The following is a 21,381-nucleotide window of genomic DNA, read 5'->3' as shown; positions in this document are numbered from 1 at the left end:
GCTAATGCTCAGTGGAATTTTTGCGTTCTTGGGTGTTAAAATACCTTTGGGATACAGACTCGATGCGAATAATATCTCGTCTCTAAGTCGCCGCGCAGTCTCAACCAAAAAGTACAATGGCGACCATACCCGACCCAGACGACAATTCAAGTCACGGCTACGACGAAATCATCATCTCTATCGTGGACTATGTCTACAACTACGAGATTACCGAGGAAAAAGCTTGGGTACGGGCCAAGGCGGCTCTAATAGATGCCCTTGGGGCCGCGTTAGAAAGCGTCGACAAAAGTCCAGAATGCGCCCGACTCCTAGGACCGGCTCTTCCCCTCGCACCAGGTGTGTCGGGTCTTTTCCGACTCCCGGGAACATCCTACCAGCTCGATATACTCAAAGGCGCTTTCGATATGGGAACGATGATCCGGTACTTAGATCATAACGATGCATTTCCGGGGGCTGAATGGGGCCACCCCTCAGGTAGATTTCACTCAAATCAAATCTTGTTTGTCACTAACACGCTATACAGATAACCTGGGAGGTATACTGGCTGCAGCAGATATCTGTAGTCAGTTAGCTTTGGTCAATGGGGACCAATCGCAGCTTATCACCATGGGTCAGGTCTTATCCGCATTGATCAAAGCATACGAGATCCAAGGCTGCTTCCAGGTTGCAAACGCCTTCAACAAAGTGGGCCTTGATCATGTCATTCTTGTCAAAGTTGCATCGACCGCTGTCATCTCTTGGCTGCTTGGTCTCTCGACCGAGCAAGCCAAAAGCGCAGTCTCTCATGCGTGGATGGACGGCCACCCGCTGCGCGTATATAGACAGGCCCCGAATACAGGCCCTCGCAAGGGGTGGGCAGCCGGGGATGCATGCATGCGCGCTGTCCATCTCGCCTTACTGGCACGCGCCGATCAGCCGGGCGCTGCGACGGCCTTGACTACCCCACGATGGGGTTTTTATGATGTGTTATTCAAAGGCAAAGCATTTGAATTACCTCGCCCCTTTGGAACGTGGGTCGTCGAAACCGTGCTTTTCAAGATCAACACAGCTGAGGGGCACGGAATGACGGCAATCGAAGCTGCCCTCGAAATTGGTGACACAATGCGACAGAAAGGGCTCGATCCGGCAGTCGACATTGGAAGTATCCATGTACGCACCCAAGAGGCCGGAATGATCATTATCAATAAAAACGGGGCGCTACACAACCCCGCCGATCGCGATCACTGTCTGCGATATATGGTAGCCGTGGTGTTGCTGAAGGGCGCGCAGATCGAGACGGCCGATTACCAAAACAACAGCCGATGGGCTACTGACGAACGCGTGGAGCTCTTGCGTCAGAAGATCACCATGGCCGAAGACCCGACATTCACCCGCGATTATCACGATCCCAACATGCGCAGTGTAGCCAATGCGCTTTCTGTCACCCTGACCGATGGCACGCAGCTTCCCGATGTCTTCATTCCATACCCGTTGGGCCATGTCCGTCGCGAGGGAACCCTGGATCGCGTCCATCTCAAAGCTGTAAAGAACCTTGAGCTCCGATTGCCATCTGCTCGAGTGGAGGAGATCATGTCCACTCTTTCATCCGCAGAATTTATTTCACTGCCCGCGTGCCAATTTATCCAAATGTTTCGTCCGTAGGTCGAGGATCATCAAGGGGTAATGACGATCTGCGCTGGAGAATCCGGGACCACCAGAAATCACTAGTACAAGTACATAGCACCCACGCATCAATTGGTTTTGAATAATGTATCGAGTCTGTTCATTATATTATAAAAATCGAGATCCGTAATTCTTTTTACACTTCTTGTACCTTCCAGGAACAAGAAAGCACGCTGGATCCACATATTAGATTTTACTTCCCGGTGAGACAAGTATATAATCCGGTCGTCGAACGCGGCCACCAGGCGGTGTCCGGGTTTCCGGGCGTAATCTTACTTTTCTCCATTCCACCTTCTTCATAATTATGTCTTAAGAATTAGAAGACCGTATCTCCAATGCCTTAGCAGTATGCTCTGCCACCCAGAAACCTAACGTCTCGGCGATCGCCCGGGAATTTGGCATTACGTCTAGCATACTGAGGGGCCGCCTTAAAAGGCCATAAGTCTAGTCACAATCGCATCCCATCCAACAGAGCACTAGAACCCGAGCAAGAGAAAGCCTTAATTCTATGGATCGATACCTTGGACCAGGCCTATTCTCCCCCAACCGTAGGGCAGATTCAGGCTACTGCTCTACAAATTGTTCGACGTTATGAACCTACCCGCACGCTCGGAAAAACTAGGCGTACGACTTTATCGCCCGTCTACCTCCAAACTTTGAAACTATTAAGCAAAAGCCGATAGCAAAAGCACGATACGAAGTCTGCGAACCTGGTTATTTTATTTGTTGGTACGAGCGCCTACAAAATACGCTTCAAACCTATGGAATTACCCCGAAGAATCTATATAATTTCGACGAAACCGGGTTCCGAATTGGCGAAGGCAAGGCCTAGGACGTTGTTTCAGCCCGGGGAAATTCCAAAAATAATACCGGCGGATAAGCTGAATCCCTTACTAGTATCGAATGCGTATTATCCACGATATTACTTCCGGAACTACACCACCACGACTATCAAGCTTATTGCCTAATACCCCGTCCGAGATAGTACAAAAACTGAGAAAGGTAAGCACTAAGGTTATAAAGCATATTCAAAATGACTCGACAATCTCCCCGAAGGTGCGATAAAGCCCCGCTTAGATACTAGCGGGTGGCCTCGTTCTCGCTGAGGTCGGGGCTCAGTTTGCGGAAGACAATCTGCGAATTCTACGGCGCAAGAAGCGTTCTAATACCGCTAAGACCAAGCGAAGGCTTCCGGAAATAGGCCCTCGTTTGGTTAAGGATTGTAAAAAGCACATAAATGATCGGGTTGATAAAGAAAGGCTACAATCATTCAATCGTTCGAAGAAAGCCTGGCGGGATGTAGCTATTTTAAAAGCAATTGCCGACGGAGAAATCGAGGATATAGGAGAAATTGGGTCAGATTATGATGAAGAGAGGCCTCGGAAATGGATTGATGATCTTTCTTGTATTGATTTAGAAGGTGATGCTATTTAAATTCAATGAATTTGTTGATGGAATTGAGAAAAGTGAGATTACGCCCGGGAACCCGGACACCGCCTGGTGGCCGCGTTCGACGACCCGATTATCTCTCTTCCTAACTATTTTGCGCATCGAGAACTATTTACTGGAAATAAATCAGTGCCAAACAACATGTATTAACTCTCAAAATGCTACAGAACATGGATGATTTCCTTATTGTAGTTGATGTCATTTCCTCCTGCACGTAATATGTTTAGCGGTATCTAAATTCCAAGGTCGAATATGATCTGCATGGCACTGAAAAGTGCAACCACAAGAAAAACAAAACAACAAGTTCAACGCCGTCGTCCTTCCATAAATAATCACGCAATGTCGACCTGTTGGTCTTCTCACTTAGACAGCCCCACCAAACCCATGATTATCGCCAGAGAATGCATCCAGAATAGAGTGGAAGTCGACAGGGTCAGGTGGCATTATATTGGAGCCTATACCGTCAGGCATCAGGAATTGACTGTTGCATTCCACGAGAGAGCCATGGTCAGTTTGTTCTCTATTCCCCGCTGTCATTTTGTCAAAACCCAGCGAGCCTTCCAAAGGATATGAAAAGACATCCCAAAATTGGTCTCGAGCGCCCGAGATTCCAGAAGGAGTTCTCAACGCGTCTGGTTCAAAAGAACCCTGTCCCGTAGAATGACCGTTGGAAAGAGTCGTCCCCCGGGAAGATACGGCTGCTGATAGCGATTGAGCCCGGCCCCCCTCCTTCAAAGATCTAAGACTCTCGGCAACTTGATTACAGTGATCAGTCACATGTCTGATCTTTGAAGAATATGACCCAGAAGCTGTCATTGCGGCCAAACATTCGGCCTTGGAGGCGAAGAATGAAAGTGAATCATAGTCAGGTTGGTCCTCGGACTCATAGTTGTCAAGTAGGTGAATGAAAACTTCCAGAAAGGATATCATGGAGTAATTGAGGCAAATACTAACGAAGACAGATCAGAGGGTTGAAACAGACACTTGAACAGCGGCACATACTTGTCAAAAACCCCAAAGCCTGAGAAGCCATCTCCAGGCTGATAGCTCAGGCAAAATTCCTTGAACAAAGTAAGACTGGCCCGAGCGTGCTCTATAGAGGTATTCTTACTTTGGGTGGCAACCATACGACGCTGTATCAGAACCCAACAGGTCGAAAGTGCATACCTCAGCTCCATGGCACAGTACTTATTCGGAGACGGAACAGGGCCAGAACCAGTCGGGGACAGCACGGGTTCATGTTGAGCTGCCCAGGATTGAAGCCGCCGCCCGATGTTATTGGCACGACGATTGATCGAATCTCGACCAATATGGCACACTTCGGCAGAATAGAGATTGCGGTAGAGGTCTTCTTGAATATGAGCAAGGTGCACTCGAGCAGTGAAGTGGTTATCGACCGTTGGCAGAGGGACGCTGCAGTCATATGACGGTAGCAAACAGGGTTTGCCAGCGATCAACGAAGCGTGTTTCTATAATTTATCAGGGTGAGAAACAACTCTCCAGTGGGGATCGCGTGGGCAAATCACATCAACAATAAAAAGGGACCAAAACAAGTTTTGACGCTCAGTCTCAAGGTATTCATTTGTCGGGCCGGCCCTAGAAATGTTGTGGTGGAGGCCGATAGATTTGGAAAGCTGGCACGCCTGCGAAAAGAGAGCCTCGAACGTTGTGAACGAAAAGTATTTCAAGGCAATCAGAGCCTGTACGAAAGTTGAGTTAACGTTAGTCACACCATTTCAAATAACGTAATCGTATTCCAAACAGCTTACCAGGCTCAGAAGAGCTTGAACATTGGCCACACGGGGCTTGAGAAGCTTTTCAAAGTTATTACAGCATCTTTTAGCATTCTGGAGAAGATTAGATATGAGGCCATTCTCAAGAGTGCCACAACCCAGAAGCCCAGACTTCCGCGAAGCATTGAGCTTAGCAGCGAGGGTTTGTAGGAGAATGTGATTAAATGAAGTAATCCAGGCGAGATCGGGTGACTCGGTGTCCGATGCGTACTGCTCCTGCATGGCGGCTAAGATACTCCGATGATCGAAAATTGGTAATAGGGGGCTGAGGTCGGTCAGATAGGTCTCCAGGAAGACTTCCATTAGCACTCGAGGGGGAATGGATGGGACGAAGTCTCCTAGATCAGGTTCCACGACCGATGGGCTTTCCTTTGACATCGTCTGGAAGAGATTTGTTGCGTCTTGTAGTCGCCCGGTAACCACTGAAACAGGCGGTTGGAGAGATTTATCCCCATCATAGCCTGACAACGACGACATCAGCCGACTGCAGGCGGTTTGAGCTTCCGCATATAGCGAAAACATTGAGCTCGGCCCATAGAATCTCTCGTATCCGTGCTCCCCAACAAATAAGTAATACCGATTAGATTGAGAATCATCTGAGCTGCCGTCTAAGTGTTCTGGACTCATGTCAAAATCTTCTGATAAATCCATCTGACCATAAGTGGATAGATATTTGGGAGAGGCGGTTTGCGTGGAATGGCCATGTATCGAACTCGAGGCTTCCACTGCGGAGAGGCATCGGGTCAGCGCATCCTCGATCTTGCCCAGGCGACTTCCAAGAAGTTCAACGTCATTGATCCTGATAAATCAATAGAGTCAGAAAGGTCCTGCGCCGGGAAGATAACACATACAGTCTCTTGGTGTGGTTCACCCGCTTGCCCTTGTTGGAGAATCCACACGGGAGATTGGATTTGCGGCAACTGGAGCATTTTGGATACTCCTTGTTGCATTTGACCTTGCGAACCCTACATTCGTCGCAAGCAGGTTCGTAGGCCGCCTGCTGCGCGGTGGGATTTCCTTCGTCCCGATTCGGTCCTGTCGAATCTGGATCGTTCATCATGGGCGTTAATGGCAAAAAGGAGGGGAAAAAAGGATATCACGCGGGTGGATGAAAGCGAAGTATCCTGACACAACAAAAGAATGGGCCTCAGAATGCCAATTATTGGGAATGGACGCCATCGAAATATCAATGCCCTTGGGGCACAACAGTGATTGCACATCAGGGCCTAAGACGACATCATACGCTAAGTTATGGGCTAAAGATATTACTGCAGATATAAAACAGCCTAAAGACTAGTCACGTCTGAATGAGAAACAGCTCAGAACCATGAAGTTTCTTGAGGTTGACTAGATATCTAGGATAAGCATCTTGATGATGGGTAAGGATGAGCTTGATTAACGCTAGTGTGAATCCTCCGACACGGCATAGTTGCTGCAACCCTGATAGGCGAGCTGACGTTCATGAGTGTCGATCGCGAGGGTCAATGCTACAGATCAACTATTCTGCATCATGATTCTCAAAGATGATTGGACCGGGGTTATAGTGATAAGCCCTGATAAAAACGCTACAAAGTATATGTGCGACTTCATGACGGGAAGGATCCGTGAAGTGACGACTTCTGCAGTGGGATTCCTTGGCGATGTATTTGTTCATATCTGGGAACATTAGGGTTTGGAAGTACTTTTTACGCCCAGATTGACGTCAAAGCTCGTATTCTGTGTGGTATGAGTGGCGGGAAGGAGGGGGGCTATCCCAGATTGCGATAGCTTCCTCTACGCCCGCAGCCGTGCCACGACCTCGGTCAGTGATCGACAGGGTGCCCTTCAACCAAACAGCAATGTCGTGAAGCACAGGTGGCAATACAATCGGCTTCAGGGTTGTAGAACACCGGTAGACCTGGAACGTCCTGGCTTTATTGCGGGCCCCGCTACACCCTCGATCTCACTGTGAAGCAGTCGTGATTGGCATATCATCATCCTGCTATCTCCGTTGTGAGAAGAAAAAAGGGTTGGCACCAGTCCCTCCTTCGCCATGGAGTCATCTTACTAAGCGCATTCCTCATGCGGTAAATGGTAAATGTGTCTTTCTCCGGCCGAAACCTGCAGAAAGTCAATTGCGACTGTCCGTCTGGTTGGAAGAGCTTCTTCGTGATCCACTTTCCATGGTGTTATCTTACCGGCGTACCCTAAGTATAGATTTTTATCTGACAGTCCAATTTGCGCTCTATCCGTGAAGGAGTCAGATCCCGGTAGTTGGCATGAAATGACGAATCCTCTCTTAAGCACTAGAGGCAAATAATCGGAACATTTCACGGCTTGAGTTTCCCAAAATCAATATTTATCTGAATTGTCGCCGTTGGCTATCTATACTCCCGGTGTGGGTATCTAAAAGGCGCCTTCTTCCGCCACTGCCCTTTACTGATACATGGTCCGATTCAAATGGCCCGTGTAAATTTGGCTGGGGCGCCAGATCCGCGCCGTTCCCGCTGGAAATCCATTAGTGAGATGCCCAATTCAGGAAAGATTTCACGCTGCATAACTTACCCATTGCCTCCCTCCAGTGTGCCATGAATCCCTGGGTCCGTGAGAGAAGGGAGAGAGGGAGAATAAATTCGCTAGGGAAGCCCCTAAACAAGGCAGACGTCTATAGTTAGCTAAATTCTCCACGTTATCCGTTAAGGGCGAATTTACATGGCCTTGTATACGAGGGCCGCGAAAAGATCGGCGTTCGGCCGCAATTTCCGCGACGTGAAGTACTCATCCTGGGACGCGACGCGATCCACTTCGAACGCGATCTGCAGCACCGGGTCGCGGGAGATTTCCTCCGCCAGCTCGTCCAGGATTTGACGAATGAACGTGAAACGAGGATCGGTCACTCGATAGATACGATGTCCGTAGCCATAGAGTCGTTCCTTGCCCGCTTTAACACGTTCGATCTTTGCAGCAACGTTTTCTGCAGATCCAATCTCCTCAAAGTTCTTGTAAGCGACCTCGATGGCGCCGCCATGCAGGGGGCCATAGAGCGCCGAGATCGCCGAGATCATGCAAGAAAAGACATCTGGCAGCGAAGATGCAGTCTGTAAGAAAGCCGCGGTTGAGCAGGTCATCTCGTGATCGGCGATCAGCACCCAGAGTCGCTCGATTCGATCCACGTACTGCGGATTGGGCAGGCCGGTAGAAGTCTCGACATGGCCCATCATGAGCAGGAAGTTTTCAATATACGACAGACCAGGCTTTGGTGGCGTGAATGGACGATCAAGATGATGACAGTAGACAGCCGCTGTCACCATGGGCAGGGTAGCCATGAGGTAAATGATCTGCTCGTCAACTAGCTCCAAGTTTCCTAGGTACAGGTTTTTCGCTACATGAGCAGGAATACGATCCATTTGACTCGATTGAACCGCAGACAGTCCAGCGATCATCATCCCGATGATTGACGAGCTTCGCCTAGGGGGAGCGTGTGAGTTCCAAGACGCGAGTTTGCAATCAATGCGGTGCGAGAGCAGACTTACGGGAACGAGCGGATCACGTTGAAAATAGACTCATCAACTAATGGGACGTTGTTCAATTTCTTTTGCAGGTTCTGAGATTCATCCGGAGAGGGCCAATTCCCCCAGATGAGAAGATGGGCCGTGTCGATGAACTTCTTGTGGCCGACAATGTCCGCAATTGGATATCCCCTATATTGAATCGTGCCTTTCAATCCATCGCTGGACGTCATTTAGATTCTGCGTTTCTTACATGGACGGAATTGGGTTCAGCGTGCATACATGAATGTGATCTGGCTTTCGCCGACGGCAGTATTGGAGAATCCGGGATCGAAAACTCGAATGCCCTGATCTACTTGATCTTCCGGGTGCTCTGGATTTTCAGGCGCCTTGACCTGCTTGAACGCGCTGGCACTGATAGCATTGTGGACAATGGGAATGGGATAGTAATTCCCAGTACGACTATCCACGACGTGCAGGACAGGGGGGTCTCCTTTCTCAATCTTTACCCCATTGCCGTTCGATGTGCCATTGTGGACATTTGTCTTGGTAGTTTCCGATGCGGGCATGACTTTGTATTGTAAAATAGACGAATAGCGATGGTTGTGGCTTCAGTAGCAAATTAGGTAAATCTTCACGGCGGCGATTGCAACAACTGGACCCAAGCAGCCACTTATATTGCCAGGAATCTTTTATACTATCAGCCTTCCGGACTCATGAATTTACCCTCATAGCATCAAAAGCCCACCGTTTCTATTGCTTCGACACCCGATGTCGGTTGTCGGTCGCCGGCTGCCGGACGAGTCCCAATGGGGCTGCTGGTCCTATTGTGCCGATTTCTCCACCGGAAATATATCGCCCGTGGGCTTCGATAGTTTCGGGCCGTCTCAACAGAGCGTGTCGGCCAACATGCCGGGCTTCCGTGTAACCGGAGAAGGTGACTGTGAATAGCCTCCTCACAGAGAATCCGTATATGATCCGTGAGTAACCAGGAATTAAGCACCCCACTTCAGGCAGCAGGCTTCGTGCAAATTGAGCCCACTGGAACACACCAGAAAGCATCCGCAATGCAAACCAAACAAATGTCGAATAGAGAGCTGGACCAGCAAGAACGGGCGCTGGCCCGAACTTTGCTCATAGAATTGCTGGCGTGAGTATCGCGTTGCCATCGTGGAGAAGTTGTGAGGCTGATGCATCTCTTAGATACCAGTTTGCCTTTCCAGTGCGTTGGTGAGTAGATGGCAACCAGCTGAGAGCGGAAGATATTTAGATTAACCCAGAACCAGGATTGAAACTCAAGATCACTTCTTGACGCAGCGCAATGGGGTGGAGCGATACATCGAAGTTGGACCTGCAAAGGTCCTATCCGCGATGGGAAGAAAGACGGCAAGCAAGAAGTATCAGCTGCAGGATCAGCTTCGCTTGCTACGACGCCAGTTTCTGTCGTATTCGGACGACTACGAAGATATTTGCTATCAGTCTGAAGAGCCTCAGTTGCCTGCCCCGGTCAAAACACCAAACCCTGAGACAATACCTACCGCTACCCCAGTGGTAACTAATAGCCCCGAGGCTGAGCCTTTGGTGGCCCCGTCGCTCGTGGTGGTTCCCGTGGAGGACAAACTCCTCAGTGCCTTGGACATTGTCATCGCATTGACAGCACAGAAATTGAAGCGGCCGTTTGATGAGGTTCCGACAGAGAAATCAATTCGTGATTTATCGGGAGGTAAGCTCAATACCCCATATCCTAAAGCGAGTAAACACATGTTAAGTGACAACAGGCAAATCCACATTGCAAAACGAACTCGTTGGAGACTTGATGGCCGAGTTTGGTGGTACCCCGGATGGCTGTGAGGATCTTCCTCTGAGTGCCGTAGGGGCCGCCTTGCAATCCAACTTCGCAGGACATCCAGCGAAGGTCATGTCTGGCCTGATATCCAAATTATTCTCGTCCAGATTGCCCGCGGGGTGGAACCAGGCCGCTGCTGGTGCTCATCTCGAGGAGCACTGGGCGCTGGGCCCACAACGTCAAACAGCCGTCTTGTGTTTTGCGGTGACTTTAGATCCGGGCGTGCGACTGGAAAATGCGCAACAGGCCCGAGATTTCATGGACAGCATCGTCAACCGTTATAGCAAATACAATGGAATCACCCTTAGTTCCGCAATCAACCGAACGGAATTTTCCGACGCCAATCCCAATGCGATGGTCGACAGCAAAGCGGTCGAGGGTGTGCGACAGGAGCAGCAGGGTTCATTCCAGCTTCTTTACCAGGCTCTGGGGCGAATCACCAAGTCAGATACGGGTGATCTGATAGGAAAGGTGGCTGAGAACAAGGAGCGCTGGGAAGCAGCAGAACGGCAACTGGAACTCTGGCAAGCCGAACTGGGAGAAGAGTACTTGACGGGGATATCGCCCAAGTTCGACCCACTTCGAGCCCGCGTGTACGATTCTTGGTGGAGCTGGGCGCGAGTGGACACTGCAGCATTGCTATTGGAATCTTCTGCGCCGACTGAACATCAGGATGCATTATCCATGGAAATCCGTCTGCAGCGAATTTTGAATCGATCTGATGCGAGTTGCTTAGACATCGTCAGTTACAACACGTCCATGTTGATAGACACGCTGGATAACCATCCGAAGAGTGCCTACCTCGAGTCATGTCTCCAAAGCTGGCAAGATACAGTTCATAAAAAGCCCATTTTCCAGCACAGAGCTTTGCCCTTGGGTCCAAAAACGTCGGTGACATCCAACGGTATCGTGGAGTATCAAGAAGTCCAGAGAACCGTATCTGGGAGGCCAGACACTTATTGTGCCCTGATGAAACGCGGCAGTCGCTTCGAAGCTTCCGATCGAACAAAACCCCCTTTCATTCATTTGCGCCGCCAGGAAGGCGTTCACTTCACATACAAAGAGGATCTCACTTTATTATTCCTCGATGTGTTGGAGGCAGCGACATCTCGCGGTTTGAGCTTTGCCGGTAAGACGGTGCTGGTCACCGGAGCGGGTGCGCGGTCGATCGGTGCAGAGATCGTCCAGGGCTTGCTGGCCGGAGGAGCGAGGGTCATTGTCACAACAACTCGATCCAACTCTGAATTCTATCGGTCCATGTATCGAGAACATTGCGGTCGCGGCTCAGAGCTCATTGTCTTCACGTTCAATCAGGCCAGCAAGCAGGACACCAATGCACTCATTTCCCACCTGTACACTGAGATACTAAGTCGCGAGAACGATATTGACTGTGTGATTCCGTTCGCGGCTATCCCGGAGAACGGTCGGGAAATCGACGGGCTTGATGGTGTATCTGAAGTGGCTCAGCGGGCCATGCTGGTCAACCTCCTGCGCTTGCTGGGCTGCATCAAGCAGCAAAAGGCCAGTCGTGGATATGTCGCCAATCCTACCCATGTGATTCTTCCTCTGTCGCCAAACCATGGCACCTTTGGTGGAGATGGTCTCTATTCCGAGTCAAAGATTGGGCTGGAAACCCTCTTCAACCGATCTCAATCAGAGAGTTGGTCCGATTATTTGACCATCTGCGGTGCAGTCATCGGCTGGACTCGTGGTACGGGCCTCATGAGCGCTAACAACATCGTCGCGGACGCAATTGAGATTCACGATGTGGTGACTTTCTCGCAGTCCGAGATGGCTCTTAATATTCTGGCGCTCATGGCGCCTGAAATCATCCAGCTGTGCGAGGATGCTCCCATATACGCGGATATCAGCGGTGGTATGCAACAGCTGCAGGGATTGAAGGAACTTTCTTCAAAGGCGCGCCGAGAAATCCAGACACGGTCTCGGACGGCAAAAGCCATCGCGGCAGAAGACGAGCGGCAAGAATCTCTTCTGTTTGGATCCATCCCTACGGACGGCCCGCCTCCTCAGCAACGATTGGCAAATCTCCACGTCGGTCATCCCGAGCTGCCTGAGTACGAGACCGTTACCGCGGGCACTCAGGTACCGGGTGAGCTAATTGACTTGAAAAAGACAATTGTCGTGGTTGGCTACTCGGAGCTGGGACCATGGGGAAGCGCCCGTACACGATGGGAGATGGAGAATGCTCATGAATTCAGTCTCGAAGGCTATATCGAGATGGCGTGGATCATGGGGCTCGTGAAGCATGTCGACGGAAATGTCAAGGGTGCACCGTATGTGGGTTGGGTGGACGCAAAGTCGGGGGAGCCCATCCACGACGCCGACTTCAAGGAACGGTATGGGTCGCACATTAAAGACCATGCCGGCATCCGCTTTGTCGAGCCGGAACTTTTCGATGGGTACGATCCAGCCAAAAAGGAGTTCTTGCAGGAAGTGGTTGTGGAGGATGATCTTCCCGTCTTCCAGGCCGCTGAGTCTGTCGCCCAGGCCTTCAAGCTCAAGCATGGCGACAAAGTTATCATCTCCCCATCAGCCAAGGGCGGAGACGACTTCGACATTCATTTCAAGGCCGGAGCTTCCTTCTTGATCCCCAGATCCGAGCCCTTTGATCGGCTGGTAGCCGGACAGTTGCCCACCGGTTGGGATCCCAAGCACTACGGCATTCCCGACGATATCATCTCCCAGGTTGACCCGATCACGGTCTATGTGCTGTGCTGCGTTTCGCAGGCCATGTTAAGCGCTGGGATCAAGGACCCTTATGAGCTCTACCGCCATGTACATGTTTCCGAGGTTGCCAATTGTATTGGCACTGGTGCAGGCGGCCTCCTGGCCATGAGAGGTGTCTATAGGGACCGCTACCTGGATCGCAACGTCCAAAGCGATATCCTTCAAGAATCATTCGCTAATGCCATGGATGCGTGGGCCAACATGCTTCTCCTTGGGGCGGCTGGGCCCATCAAGTCACCATCGGGCACCTGTGCGACCGCGTTTGAATCGCTGGATATTGCTTGCGAAACACTCCAGTGCGGCAAATCCCAGGTGGCGCTTGTGGGCGGAACAGATGATTTGCAAGAAGAGATGTCCTACGAGTTTGCAAATATGAAGGCCACCGCCAATACTGTTGAGGAGCTTTCTCGTGGACGGGCTCCCGGCGAGATATCCAGGCCTACGGCAAGCTCCCGGGCTGGTTTTGTGGAGTCGGCGGGATGCGGCGTTCAGGTGCTGATGACCGCGGAACTTGCTCTTGATATGGGGGTCCCAATCTACGGAATCATTGCTCACTCCCAGATGGCCGGCGACAAAGTCGGTCGATCAGTGCCTGCCCCCGGCAAAGGTGTCATGACGGCTGCAAGGGAGTCGATCTCGGCGCAAATCTCGCCACTCCTGGATTCCAGATTCCGCCAGACGCAATTCGACGAGTGTGCGATTCAGATTCAGCACTGGAAGCATTCACAGCTAGAACGTGCCAGTCAAAGCGGACAATTCTTACCAGGGCTGGTCGATGTCATCGAGAATGCCACTGCCGAACGCCTTCGTGAAGCGCGCAATCTCTGGGGATTGGACCTGCGGCGGCAGAACAATGGAATCTCTCCCATCCGTGCGGCGTTAGCAGTCTGGGGTCTTGACATTGATGACATTGGCGTTGTGTCTTTTCATGGCACTTCGACCAAGGCAAACGACAAGAACGAGTCCGAGGTCATCAACACCATGATGGAGCACCTGGGACGCTCCAAGGGGAATCCCCTTCTCGTAGTGTGCCAGAAGCATTTGACAGGTCATCCCAAAGGTGCAGCGGGCGCCTGGATGCTCAATGGCGGGCTACAGATCCTACAATCAGGAGTCGTGCCCGGTAACAAGAATGCCGACAACGTGGACTTGGCGCTGAGGCAGTTTGAGCATCTGATCTATCCGTCCGAGGCCATTGCCACCGCCGGTGTAAAAGCAATCATGTTGACCTCGTTTGGATTTGGACAGAAGAGCGGTTTGGTGGTGGGCTTGGCCCCTCGGTATGTCTTTGCCGCGATTGACCGGCCTCGGTATGAAGCGTATCGCGTCAAGTGCGCCATTCGCGTGGCGACCACCAATCGCGCATTCATCGAGGGCCTATCTACCAATTCTCTCTTCAACGCCAAGACGACATCAGCCTGGTCATCCGAGGACGAAGCTCGGGTGTTCCTAGATCCATTCGCGCGAGTGTCTCGCGTCGGGGATAACTACGCCTTCGATGCGAACAATTTGCATTCCAGCGACTCTGCCTCGGCATCTGACACCAGTTCGGGCAGGACAGGAGTCACAACTCCATCGACGCCCAGCGTGGAGGGGCTGGTGGACGGATGTCAGAAGTGGGTGGAGCAGGCGGTTTTGACAGAGGGTGCATCACATGTTGGGGTGGATGTCGAGCCATTGACTGCGATTAATATCGGCAACGACGTGTTTCTGGAACGTAACTACACGGCCAGTGAGCAGCAATACTGTCGCAGCGCGCCCGACCCCCGACAGTCATTCGCGGGAAGGTGGGCGGCCAAGGAGGCGGTGTTCAAGAGTCTACAGTTGCCATCCAAGGGGGCGGGTGCCCCTCTGAAAGATATCGAGATCCTGAGTTCTGGTGGCATTCCTACGGTCCATGTAAGTTATTGCGTAGGTTTCCTTTGCTTTCTTGTGTTCTCAGCTGATCGTTCCGGTGCAGTTACATGGAGACGTGCGTCAGTTGGCGGAGGAGAAGGGAACGCGTGGGGTCCAATTGAGCATCAGCCATACGGACGAAATGGCCATTGCAGTTGCCGTGGCAAGTGTGGGGGGAGGCCATTCAATAGAGGTATAGTGGTGATGGCTGTCTGTTCATTGGAGAAGCAAGGCCAAGTAGACGCCTCGAAGGGCAAGACGCGATATCCACGTGGGGGGCATGCTAAGAAGAACAGTGGGGGTACTTTTATTCGCCCAAATTGCCTGTGTTTTTACCAGTATTCCAACTCCCTCATGGATTTTAATAAATTTGAATCAGCACACGAAACCTGCTCTTTTTTTCCTCGTCTAATACTATTAGAGGACCCTGGGATTTAATGCTTCTTATTATCATTTTACTCATCACGTCTAAAAGTCTGGCGCTACTTTCGAATATATATCTTTTCTAACTGTCTACCCAGTCCTCTTTTACATGTCTTTCCACCTATTGATTTCCATCTATTTCTCGTTGCTCTTTCAAATCTCCCTGAAATCATTTAAGTTGTCAATATAGAGTGGCTGATCGTTCCTAAGGTTCATAGAGCGAGAGGAAGTTAGCATAAACTATCACCAGAATTTTTAGAGCATTCCAACCTTGGAAGGTTGTCAGAACACTAGTAACTCCAGCTGCGCGGACCGACATTAAGGGCGAAAACACTGCCCGCTGAGTCTATTCTGGTTACTGATTATTTCTGAAACCCTCTTAGTAACGACTGCCTAAAGTCATACATAATAATATAATCTCTATGGGGGTACAGGAAAGGTGAAAATACTGCATTCTCATATTGCAGTTTGGTACCCCTAGAACCCTGTACACTGCTACTGCCACAGGCCCGAACTACACCGCGGCGAATATTTACAGCGCTTCTTTGCTATGTTGAAACAATGTATAGGGCGTCATCCCCGAAGTAAAATTCACTGCCTCTCGTCACCCCTCGATAGGTACTGAATCAGTGTCTACTTAGGCTGAACCAGTCGACAATGCACCAAATGGATGCACACCTTCTGGATAATCATGCATATACCGGTCCCCGCAGCGCCCATTTCACGCGCGCCACTCCTCCAATCCCCACTATCCACAACTCATCATAGTTGGGCCCAACAAACTCCATATTGACTGCCGTGAAATTGGTCTGCACGCGAAGCAAGGGCGTCCCTTGCGCATCAAGAATATCCACACCGTGGCCCGTGGCTGTCAGGAGCATTCCGTTACGAGCCACCTTGAGCCCGTCTGGCGCGTAGTCCAATGCCAGATAGATCGGCCGCTTGTTGCTTATCGATCGGCCGTCTTCACTAACATCAAACGAATAGACTGTTCGTTTGCCCGTGCTGTTGTATCGAAGTCCAGGAACGGGCTGAATCCGAGGATCGATCACCGCTTCCCCAGCCCCGGTGTCGGACAGATAGAGCCGGCGTCCGTCGGGGGACAACGTAATCCCATTAGGCTCAACCAGCGTGTCGTCCACAATGGCCACCGCTCCAGTGCGTGGATTGAAACGGTAGATAGCCGTTCCCAGCTGTGGTGCGGTGTCACTGGTGTGATCTGCCCAGGAGTAAACTGCCTTCTATGTTAGCGGATCCCGTTGCTCTACCACGAAACAGAAAAACCAAGACATACAGTTATCGGTGAACCAAATATTCCCACTCCCATCCACATCAAGATCATCACAGGTGTTGAAATACCAGCCGAAGTAGTTATTGACCAGTGTTTGTGACTCGCCCGTGACGGGATCCACCTGATATATCCCGGATACGAAACTGTCATCTGCCAGAGAGCGACTCAGCCCTCCGGACGAATATACGATAGATCCATTCCGGTATCTAGCCCCAGAGGGTGCATACAGAGGTGGATTCGTCGTCTTTTGCGAGAGACTGGGCGGGTCCGACCTCAAGTCAACAACGAGCTGCGGCAAAAAGCCCTGCTCCAACCGCGAGAACCACAGCTCGTGGGTTCGAGGTACATAAACAGGGGCTTCATGGGGAGCATGCGAAATACTGAACATATATTCAAATGTCGGCGTCTCGCCCAAAATGTCAGCTGCCTGATCGGCATCCCAAACGAGAAAGGTAGCATTTGAAACGCTTTGGAACGAGGGATCGTCGACTAAGACAGTGGACGAATAAGGGTCTGCATCCCCAATTTGATTATGCACCTCGCGATAGAATCCCGGCGTCAAAACTGCACCATATCGGGCGATGCATGTGACATGGGGGAACGAGTACTTGCTGCAAGGGCCCGCGACAGCTCCTTTACCGTGCACTATTACCGGTAGAAGGGCCAATATGGCAAAAACCAGAAGTTGCATGGTGGAAAAGTGTTGATTATCGGTAGTGAATATCCAAGAGCTCGTTGGTACAAATTATTGCTTTCTGCACAGAGACATAGATAGCTCCAACTGCTTTTATTTTTAAATTCCAGAGCGAAAGGCCATTCAATCAATCGTATACCTGGATCCCGCAACTAGGTCCGTTCTGACAGCTTCTCCCGTGGCGGAGACAGACTTGACCTTGTTTTCGGTTCTACCTTCGCCGGGCGACTTTCCGGCGACCGAAGACCGAAAGACAGCCACGAACCTTCATCTAGCTCGTATTCGTTCATTGCCTACTCCCACGGGCAAAAAGAATTTGATGATGGAAAAGAGACATCATTTAAATCTAATACTGTTTAAGTTAAGTGTATATACATTAAACCTATCGACAGTGCCGGTATCTGGCCTGGAAAAATGGCACTCTTGAATGAAACTATTGCAACGAGTTAGGTACTTCAACACTCAGTAAATCAATCAGGTCCTCTATGTCGGTCAGATCCTCCATACCCAGGACCAAAGCCTCAATTCTCGCTTGTCGGTCGGCACTGATTAGATTGCCCGTCAAGCGACGGAACTTTTCGAGGATCTCGTCGTTGGTAATGGGCTCATCGACTCCTTTGGGCTGCAGCAGGGTATGCTCGATCTGCGTGTCGTCCTGAAAAGTGATCTTGATGATCGAACCACAGCCAATGTTGGGTTTGTCAAGAGTTGGTGTATGAGTACAATGCGTTTTATAAATCAGATTCCAGATCTCGTCTCGGTTTAATTTAGGAGTCGCAAATTGCTCCAAAAGCACTTGTTCGTCGACGAGCTGGGAGGCCGCCACAAATGCCGTATTCATCTGCCCCCCGGTAGCACTCAAGGGCCGCTCTTCGGGGGCCCATCCACAGTGATGGTAGACGGCATCACCGAGTTGAATGTGGATATCTTTGATCTGCGCAAGGCTTTCCACACCCCGGAGGCGATTGGGATACAGGGCTTGCATCTCTGCAAGGCACTCGATAGTGCCATGAATACCCCCACAGCAGGCATGCAGCTTGAGGCGAATCCATTCGGCTGTATGCCAAAATTGGCCCAAATCTTTGGTGATCTCTTCGGGAAGGGTATTTGGGGTGTGCTTTGATCCCACCCCGAACATGGCGAGGAACCCTCCATACGGCCGCTCAAATACCTTCTTGATTCCCTGATACCCGTTCCAAGCCAACATAGTGCCCAGAAGTCCATTGCGGGCAGCGAATCCGTGATGCATTCGCTTGACCATCCCGTCATATTGAGCGGCCATCAGCCCACTCGCTTGGGTGCACGCAACTCCGATCGCGTCCTCGGTCTGGTCAGCGGACAGACCCAGGAGCTTGGAGGAGCTTGCGGCGGCTGCAGGACCTCCGAAGACTGAGCCACAATGCCATCCCCTTGCTAGCACCTCTGTTCCATGGAGTGCCATACCCACACGTGGTCCGACTTCGAAGCCGACAATGGTGGCTAAGAGCAGTTCCTTTCCTCCAGGCACTTGCGGAGCCAGGGGGTGGTACTTGGCGCTTATGGCGGCGGCGAACAACGGCGGTATAACCACAGCTTGCGAATGCAAAGGAGCGACACTGTGATAGTCGTCGACCTCACAGGCTTGGATCCATGAGCCGTTCAAAGTAGCCGCCGCAGTCGCTCCTAGTCGCTGGACACAGGACCGTCAAGTTAGATCTGGGTGTTGCTTTGCAAAATGAGGGCTTTCCTTACCTCTTCATACCCAATTACCACATGTCTTCCAGGATCTTCGAAACTAGAAAAAGCCTCGAAGGCCTTGGCGGACCAAGGCACCTTGGCTCCAACTAAGGCGCAGGCGATCCCATCCAGAAAGATATACTTGGCTCGGGTGCGTACGGCCTCGGGCACGTCATCCAAGGTCAAATCTCCTACCCAGGTACAAAGTTGGCTTGTAATGCCGCCTTTTTCATTGTACGCGGCAGTCTGTGTATTGGTTGTGGATGTCGTTTCAAACTTCGAGCTAATCGCCATGATGGAATATAGGAACGGATAGTCTCATCAGGGAAGGAATTTCATTTCCAACCCGGCTAGAAAATGACCGATGCCCATTATATTCATCGCTTTCATCCCCTTTTGATCAGATGTGTGAGGTGTGGCGGGATGAGAATTGGCGCGGCCGGCACCTTCGGGCCTCGCCCATCTGATTCACGGCGGCCGAGCACCGAGATTGACCGAACAACACGATTTCGGCCATCCCCACGTCACAATAGCGGGGAAAGAGGGCGTGCTTTTGTCTTCATGGATGTCGCTTTGAACGGGGCATTTGCTAAATTGCGAAGGACCTCGTTGTGTTATATATATCCGGCTCAGTCAAAGTAAAATTTGGTTAACACGCATTCGTAATTTGCGATCATCAGCCCAATATCATTCAAAATGACAGGACAACAGTATCCGCAGCCGATGCGGCAATCAGGCTCTCTTGACCAGTTCGAAAAGTTCGAATTGACTCCGATCCTGGGTACAGAGTTTCGTCAGGTTGATGTGACAGAGTGGTTGACTAGCCCTGACTCCGACCGCCTGCTGCAAGATCTCGCAATTCTTAGTATGCCGCCCACTAAATCTGTGAGAGCAGAAATATATGAGCTAACTTCTTTGATAAGTTGCCGAGCGCGGTGTGGTGTTCTTTCGCGGACAGACGAACCTTGACAACGAGCGTCACAAGGAGCTGATCAACCGAATTGGAGCTCTCGGCGGCAAGCCTAAAGATAATGGACTCTATGTTCACCCATTGTACCAGATTCGCCAAGAGCCAGATCCTGAACTCCAGCTTCTCAACCCGGAGGGCGTCATCAAAATCTACGGCAAGACGGCCAAAGGCGACAAGAAGCAGTCGGGTATCAACGAATGGCACACGGATATTTCTTTCGAGGCGAATCCACCAGATTACAGTAGTTTGCGCTTGACAGACCTTCCTCCAGGAGGAGGTGGAGGTAAGTTTGCTCTCGATCGTGAATTGGGTCTTTTCTCATCCATCACTGCTAGACACACTCTGGGCCTCTTCCTACGACGTGTATGACAAGCTCAGCACTCCCTATCAGAAATTCTTCGAGGATCTGACCGCCACCTACTCACAGGAGGCTTTGAACCAAGTGGCAGCCTCCAAGGGTACTACCATCTTCCAGGGCCCTAGGGGCTCCCCCGCCAATACGGGCTCAGCCTTGACTTCAGTCCACCCCGTGGTGCGAACCCATCCTATCACTGGATGGAAAGGAGTGTTTGCATTGGGAGTGCATTGTCATCATATCAACGATGTCACCAAGGTAGAGAGTGATGAGATTCTAGAGAAGATCATTCATCTCGTTGCGCTGAATCCAGACCTGCAAGTCAGATTCCGGTGGGAGAATTCCCACGACATTGGTAAGTCCTTTGCCACTATATTTCGCTTTGTAGCTGAACGAGTCACCAACATCATACAGCTATTTGGGACAACAGAGCCGTTTACCATGCGCCCATCCAGAATCATGTTGGAAAGCGCCGCGGTTGGCGTGTTCTCTCCGTAGGAGAACGCCCATATCTCGACCCGACCAGCGTATCCAGAGCGGAGTATTTAGCTAGTCTCGCAGAAAGGGAGAATGGTACTGCGGAGGCCAAGAAAGATACGGCTGCTGATTCTATCGAAGGTCCTCATAAATTGGGAAATGGCAGCAATGGCCGGGTTGAAGCTGCTTCGAGTGTCGCTATCGAGTGATTCGCAGTACTCCACGTTGATTTCCCCCAAAGATGGAGCTCATCATAAAGCTTATGAGAAGTCAAACTCTTTGTCATGTGTCTATGTGTATCCTTTGTCGTATATGTCAGAATTTCTATTAAATTGAAAGATTCTACATGCAGCCAATAATAATGATTCCGGTCTGGAGCATGCTATCTTTATCCAGCGCCATATCTCCTTTGACATAAACCCTCTCGCTACATGATCTCGACCCCATATAGTCATCATCTCACAATTTCCTCTTCACAGCTCTGTCCCCATCCCCCGTGGGCATGGCATCTGTGGTCGAAACGACCCTATCCCACGGGGGGTGGTGAACTCTACTAGAGTTCAGGTCTTGGCG

General features: G+C 50.9%; 7 protein-coding genes across 7 annotated transcripts; 3 read left to right on the top strand and 4 right to left on the bottom strand.

The window, feature by feature from the left end:
• Positions 1 to 116: 116 nt before the first annotated feature.
• On the top strand, positions 117 to 1,641 carry N7446_001214 (2-methylcitrate dehydratase; the record flags this gene model as incomplete). The annotated part of the gene is made up of 2 exons (XM_058509963.1): positions 117 to 474; positions 524 to 1,641. 2 exons carry the CDS (start codon positions 117 to 119, stop codon positions 1,639 to 1,641), a joined length of 1,476 nt encoding a protein of 491 aa, XP_058375499.1.
• Positions 1,642 to 3,474: 1,833 nt separating this feature from the next.
• N7446_001213 (Zn(II)2Cys6 transcription factor) lies at positions 3,475 to 5,964 on the bottom strand (the record flags this gene model as incomplete). Its single annotated transcript, XM_058509962.1, has 5 exons — positions 3,475 to 4,060; positions 4,114 to 4,580; positions 4,638 to 4,811; positions 4,881 to 5,703; positions 5,756 to 5,964. The coding sequence occupies 5 exons, from the start codon at positions 5,962 to 5,964 to the stop codon at positions 3,475 to 3,477; spliced, it is 2,259 nt and encodes a 752-aa protein (XP_058375498.1).
• A 1,627-nt stretch (positions 5,965 to 7,591) lies between these two features.
• On the bottom strand, positions 7,592 to 8,961 carry N7446_001212 (uncharacterized protein; the record flags this gene model as incomplete). The annotated part of the gene is made up of 3 exons (XM_058509961.1): positions 7,592 to 8,351; positions 8,417 to 8,614; positions 8,675 to 8,961. 3 exons carry the CDS (start codon positions 8,959 to 8,961, stop codon positions 7,592 to 7,594), a joined length of 1,245 nt encoding a protein of 414 aa, XP_058375497.1.
• A 498-nt stretch (positions 8,962 to 9,459) lies between these two features.
• On the top strand, positions 9,460 to 15,081 carry N7446_001211 (uncharacterized protein; the record flags this gene model as incomplete). Its single annotated transcript, XM_058509960.1, has 5 exons — positions 9,460 to 9,542; positions 9,596 to 9,622; positions 9,679 to 10,115; positions 10,171 to 14,885; positions 14,947 to 15,081. The coding sequence occupies 5 exons, from the start codon at positions 9,460 to 9,462 to the stop codon at positions 15,079 to 15,081; spliced, it is 5,397 nt and encodes a 1,798-aa protein (XP_058375496.1).
• Positions 15,082 to 15,994: 913 nt separating this feature from the next.
• On the bottom strand, positions 15,995 to 17,287 carry N7446_001210 (SMP-30/gluconolactonase/LRE family protein; the record flags this gene model as incomplete). Its single annotated transcript, XM_058509959.1, has 2 exons — positions 15,995 to 16,539; positions 16,600 to 17,287. 2 exons carry the CDS (start codon positions 17,285 to 17,287, stop codon positions 15,995 to 15,997), a joined length of 1,233 nt encoding a protein of 410 aa, XP_058375495.1.
• A 436-nt stretch (positions 17,288 to 17,723) lies between these two features.
• On the bottom strand, positions 17,724 to 19,300 carry N7446_001209 (MmgE/PrpD family protein; the record flags this gene model as incomplete). Its single annotated transcript, XM_058509958.1, has 2 exons — positions 17,724 to 18,959; positions 19,022 to 19,300. The coding sequence occupies 2 exons, from the start codon at positions 19,298 to 19,300 to the stop codon at positions 17,724 to 17,726; spliced, it is 1,515 nt and encodes a 504-aa protein (XP_058375494.1).
• A 402-nt stretch (positions 19,301 to 19,702) lies between these two features.
• On the top strand, positions 19,703 to 21,017 carry N7446_001208 (TauD/TfdA dioxygenase family protein; the record flags this gene model as incomplete). Its single annotated transcript, XM_058509957.1, has 4 exons — positions 19,703 to 19,871; positions 19,930 to 20,259; positions 20,312 to 20,686; positions 20,746 to 21,017. The coding sequence occupies 4 exons, from the start codon at positions 19,703 to 19,705 to the stop codon at positions 21,015 to 21,017; spliced, it is 1,146 nt and encodes a 381-aa protein (XP_058375493.1).
• Positions 21,018 to 21,381: the final 364 nt, after the last annotated feature.

The sequence above is a fragment of the Penicillium canescens genome (assembly GCF_028828765.1).
Source record: "Penicillium canescens strain IBT 15451 chromosome Unknown utg000002l_segment0_segment0, whole genome shotgun sequence".
Taxonomy (NCBI): domain Eukaryota; kingdom Fungi; phylum Ascomycota; class Eurotiomycetes; order Eurotiales; family Aspergillaceae; genus Penicillium; species Penicillium canescens.
This window is presented reverse-complemented; position numbering and strand designations above follow the sequence as displayed.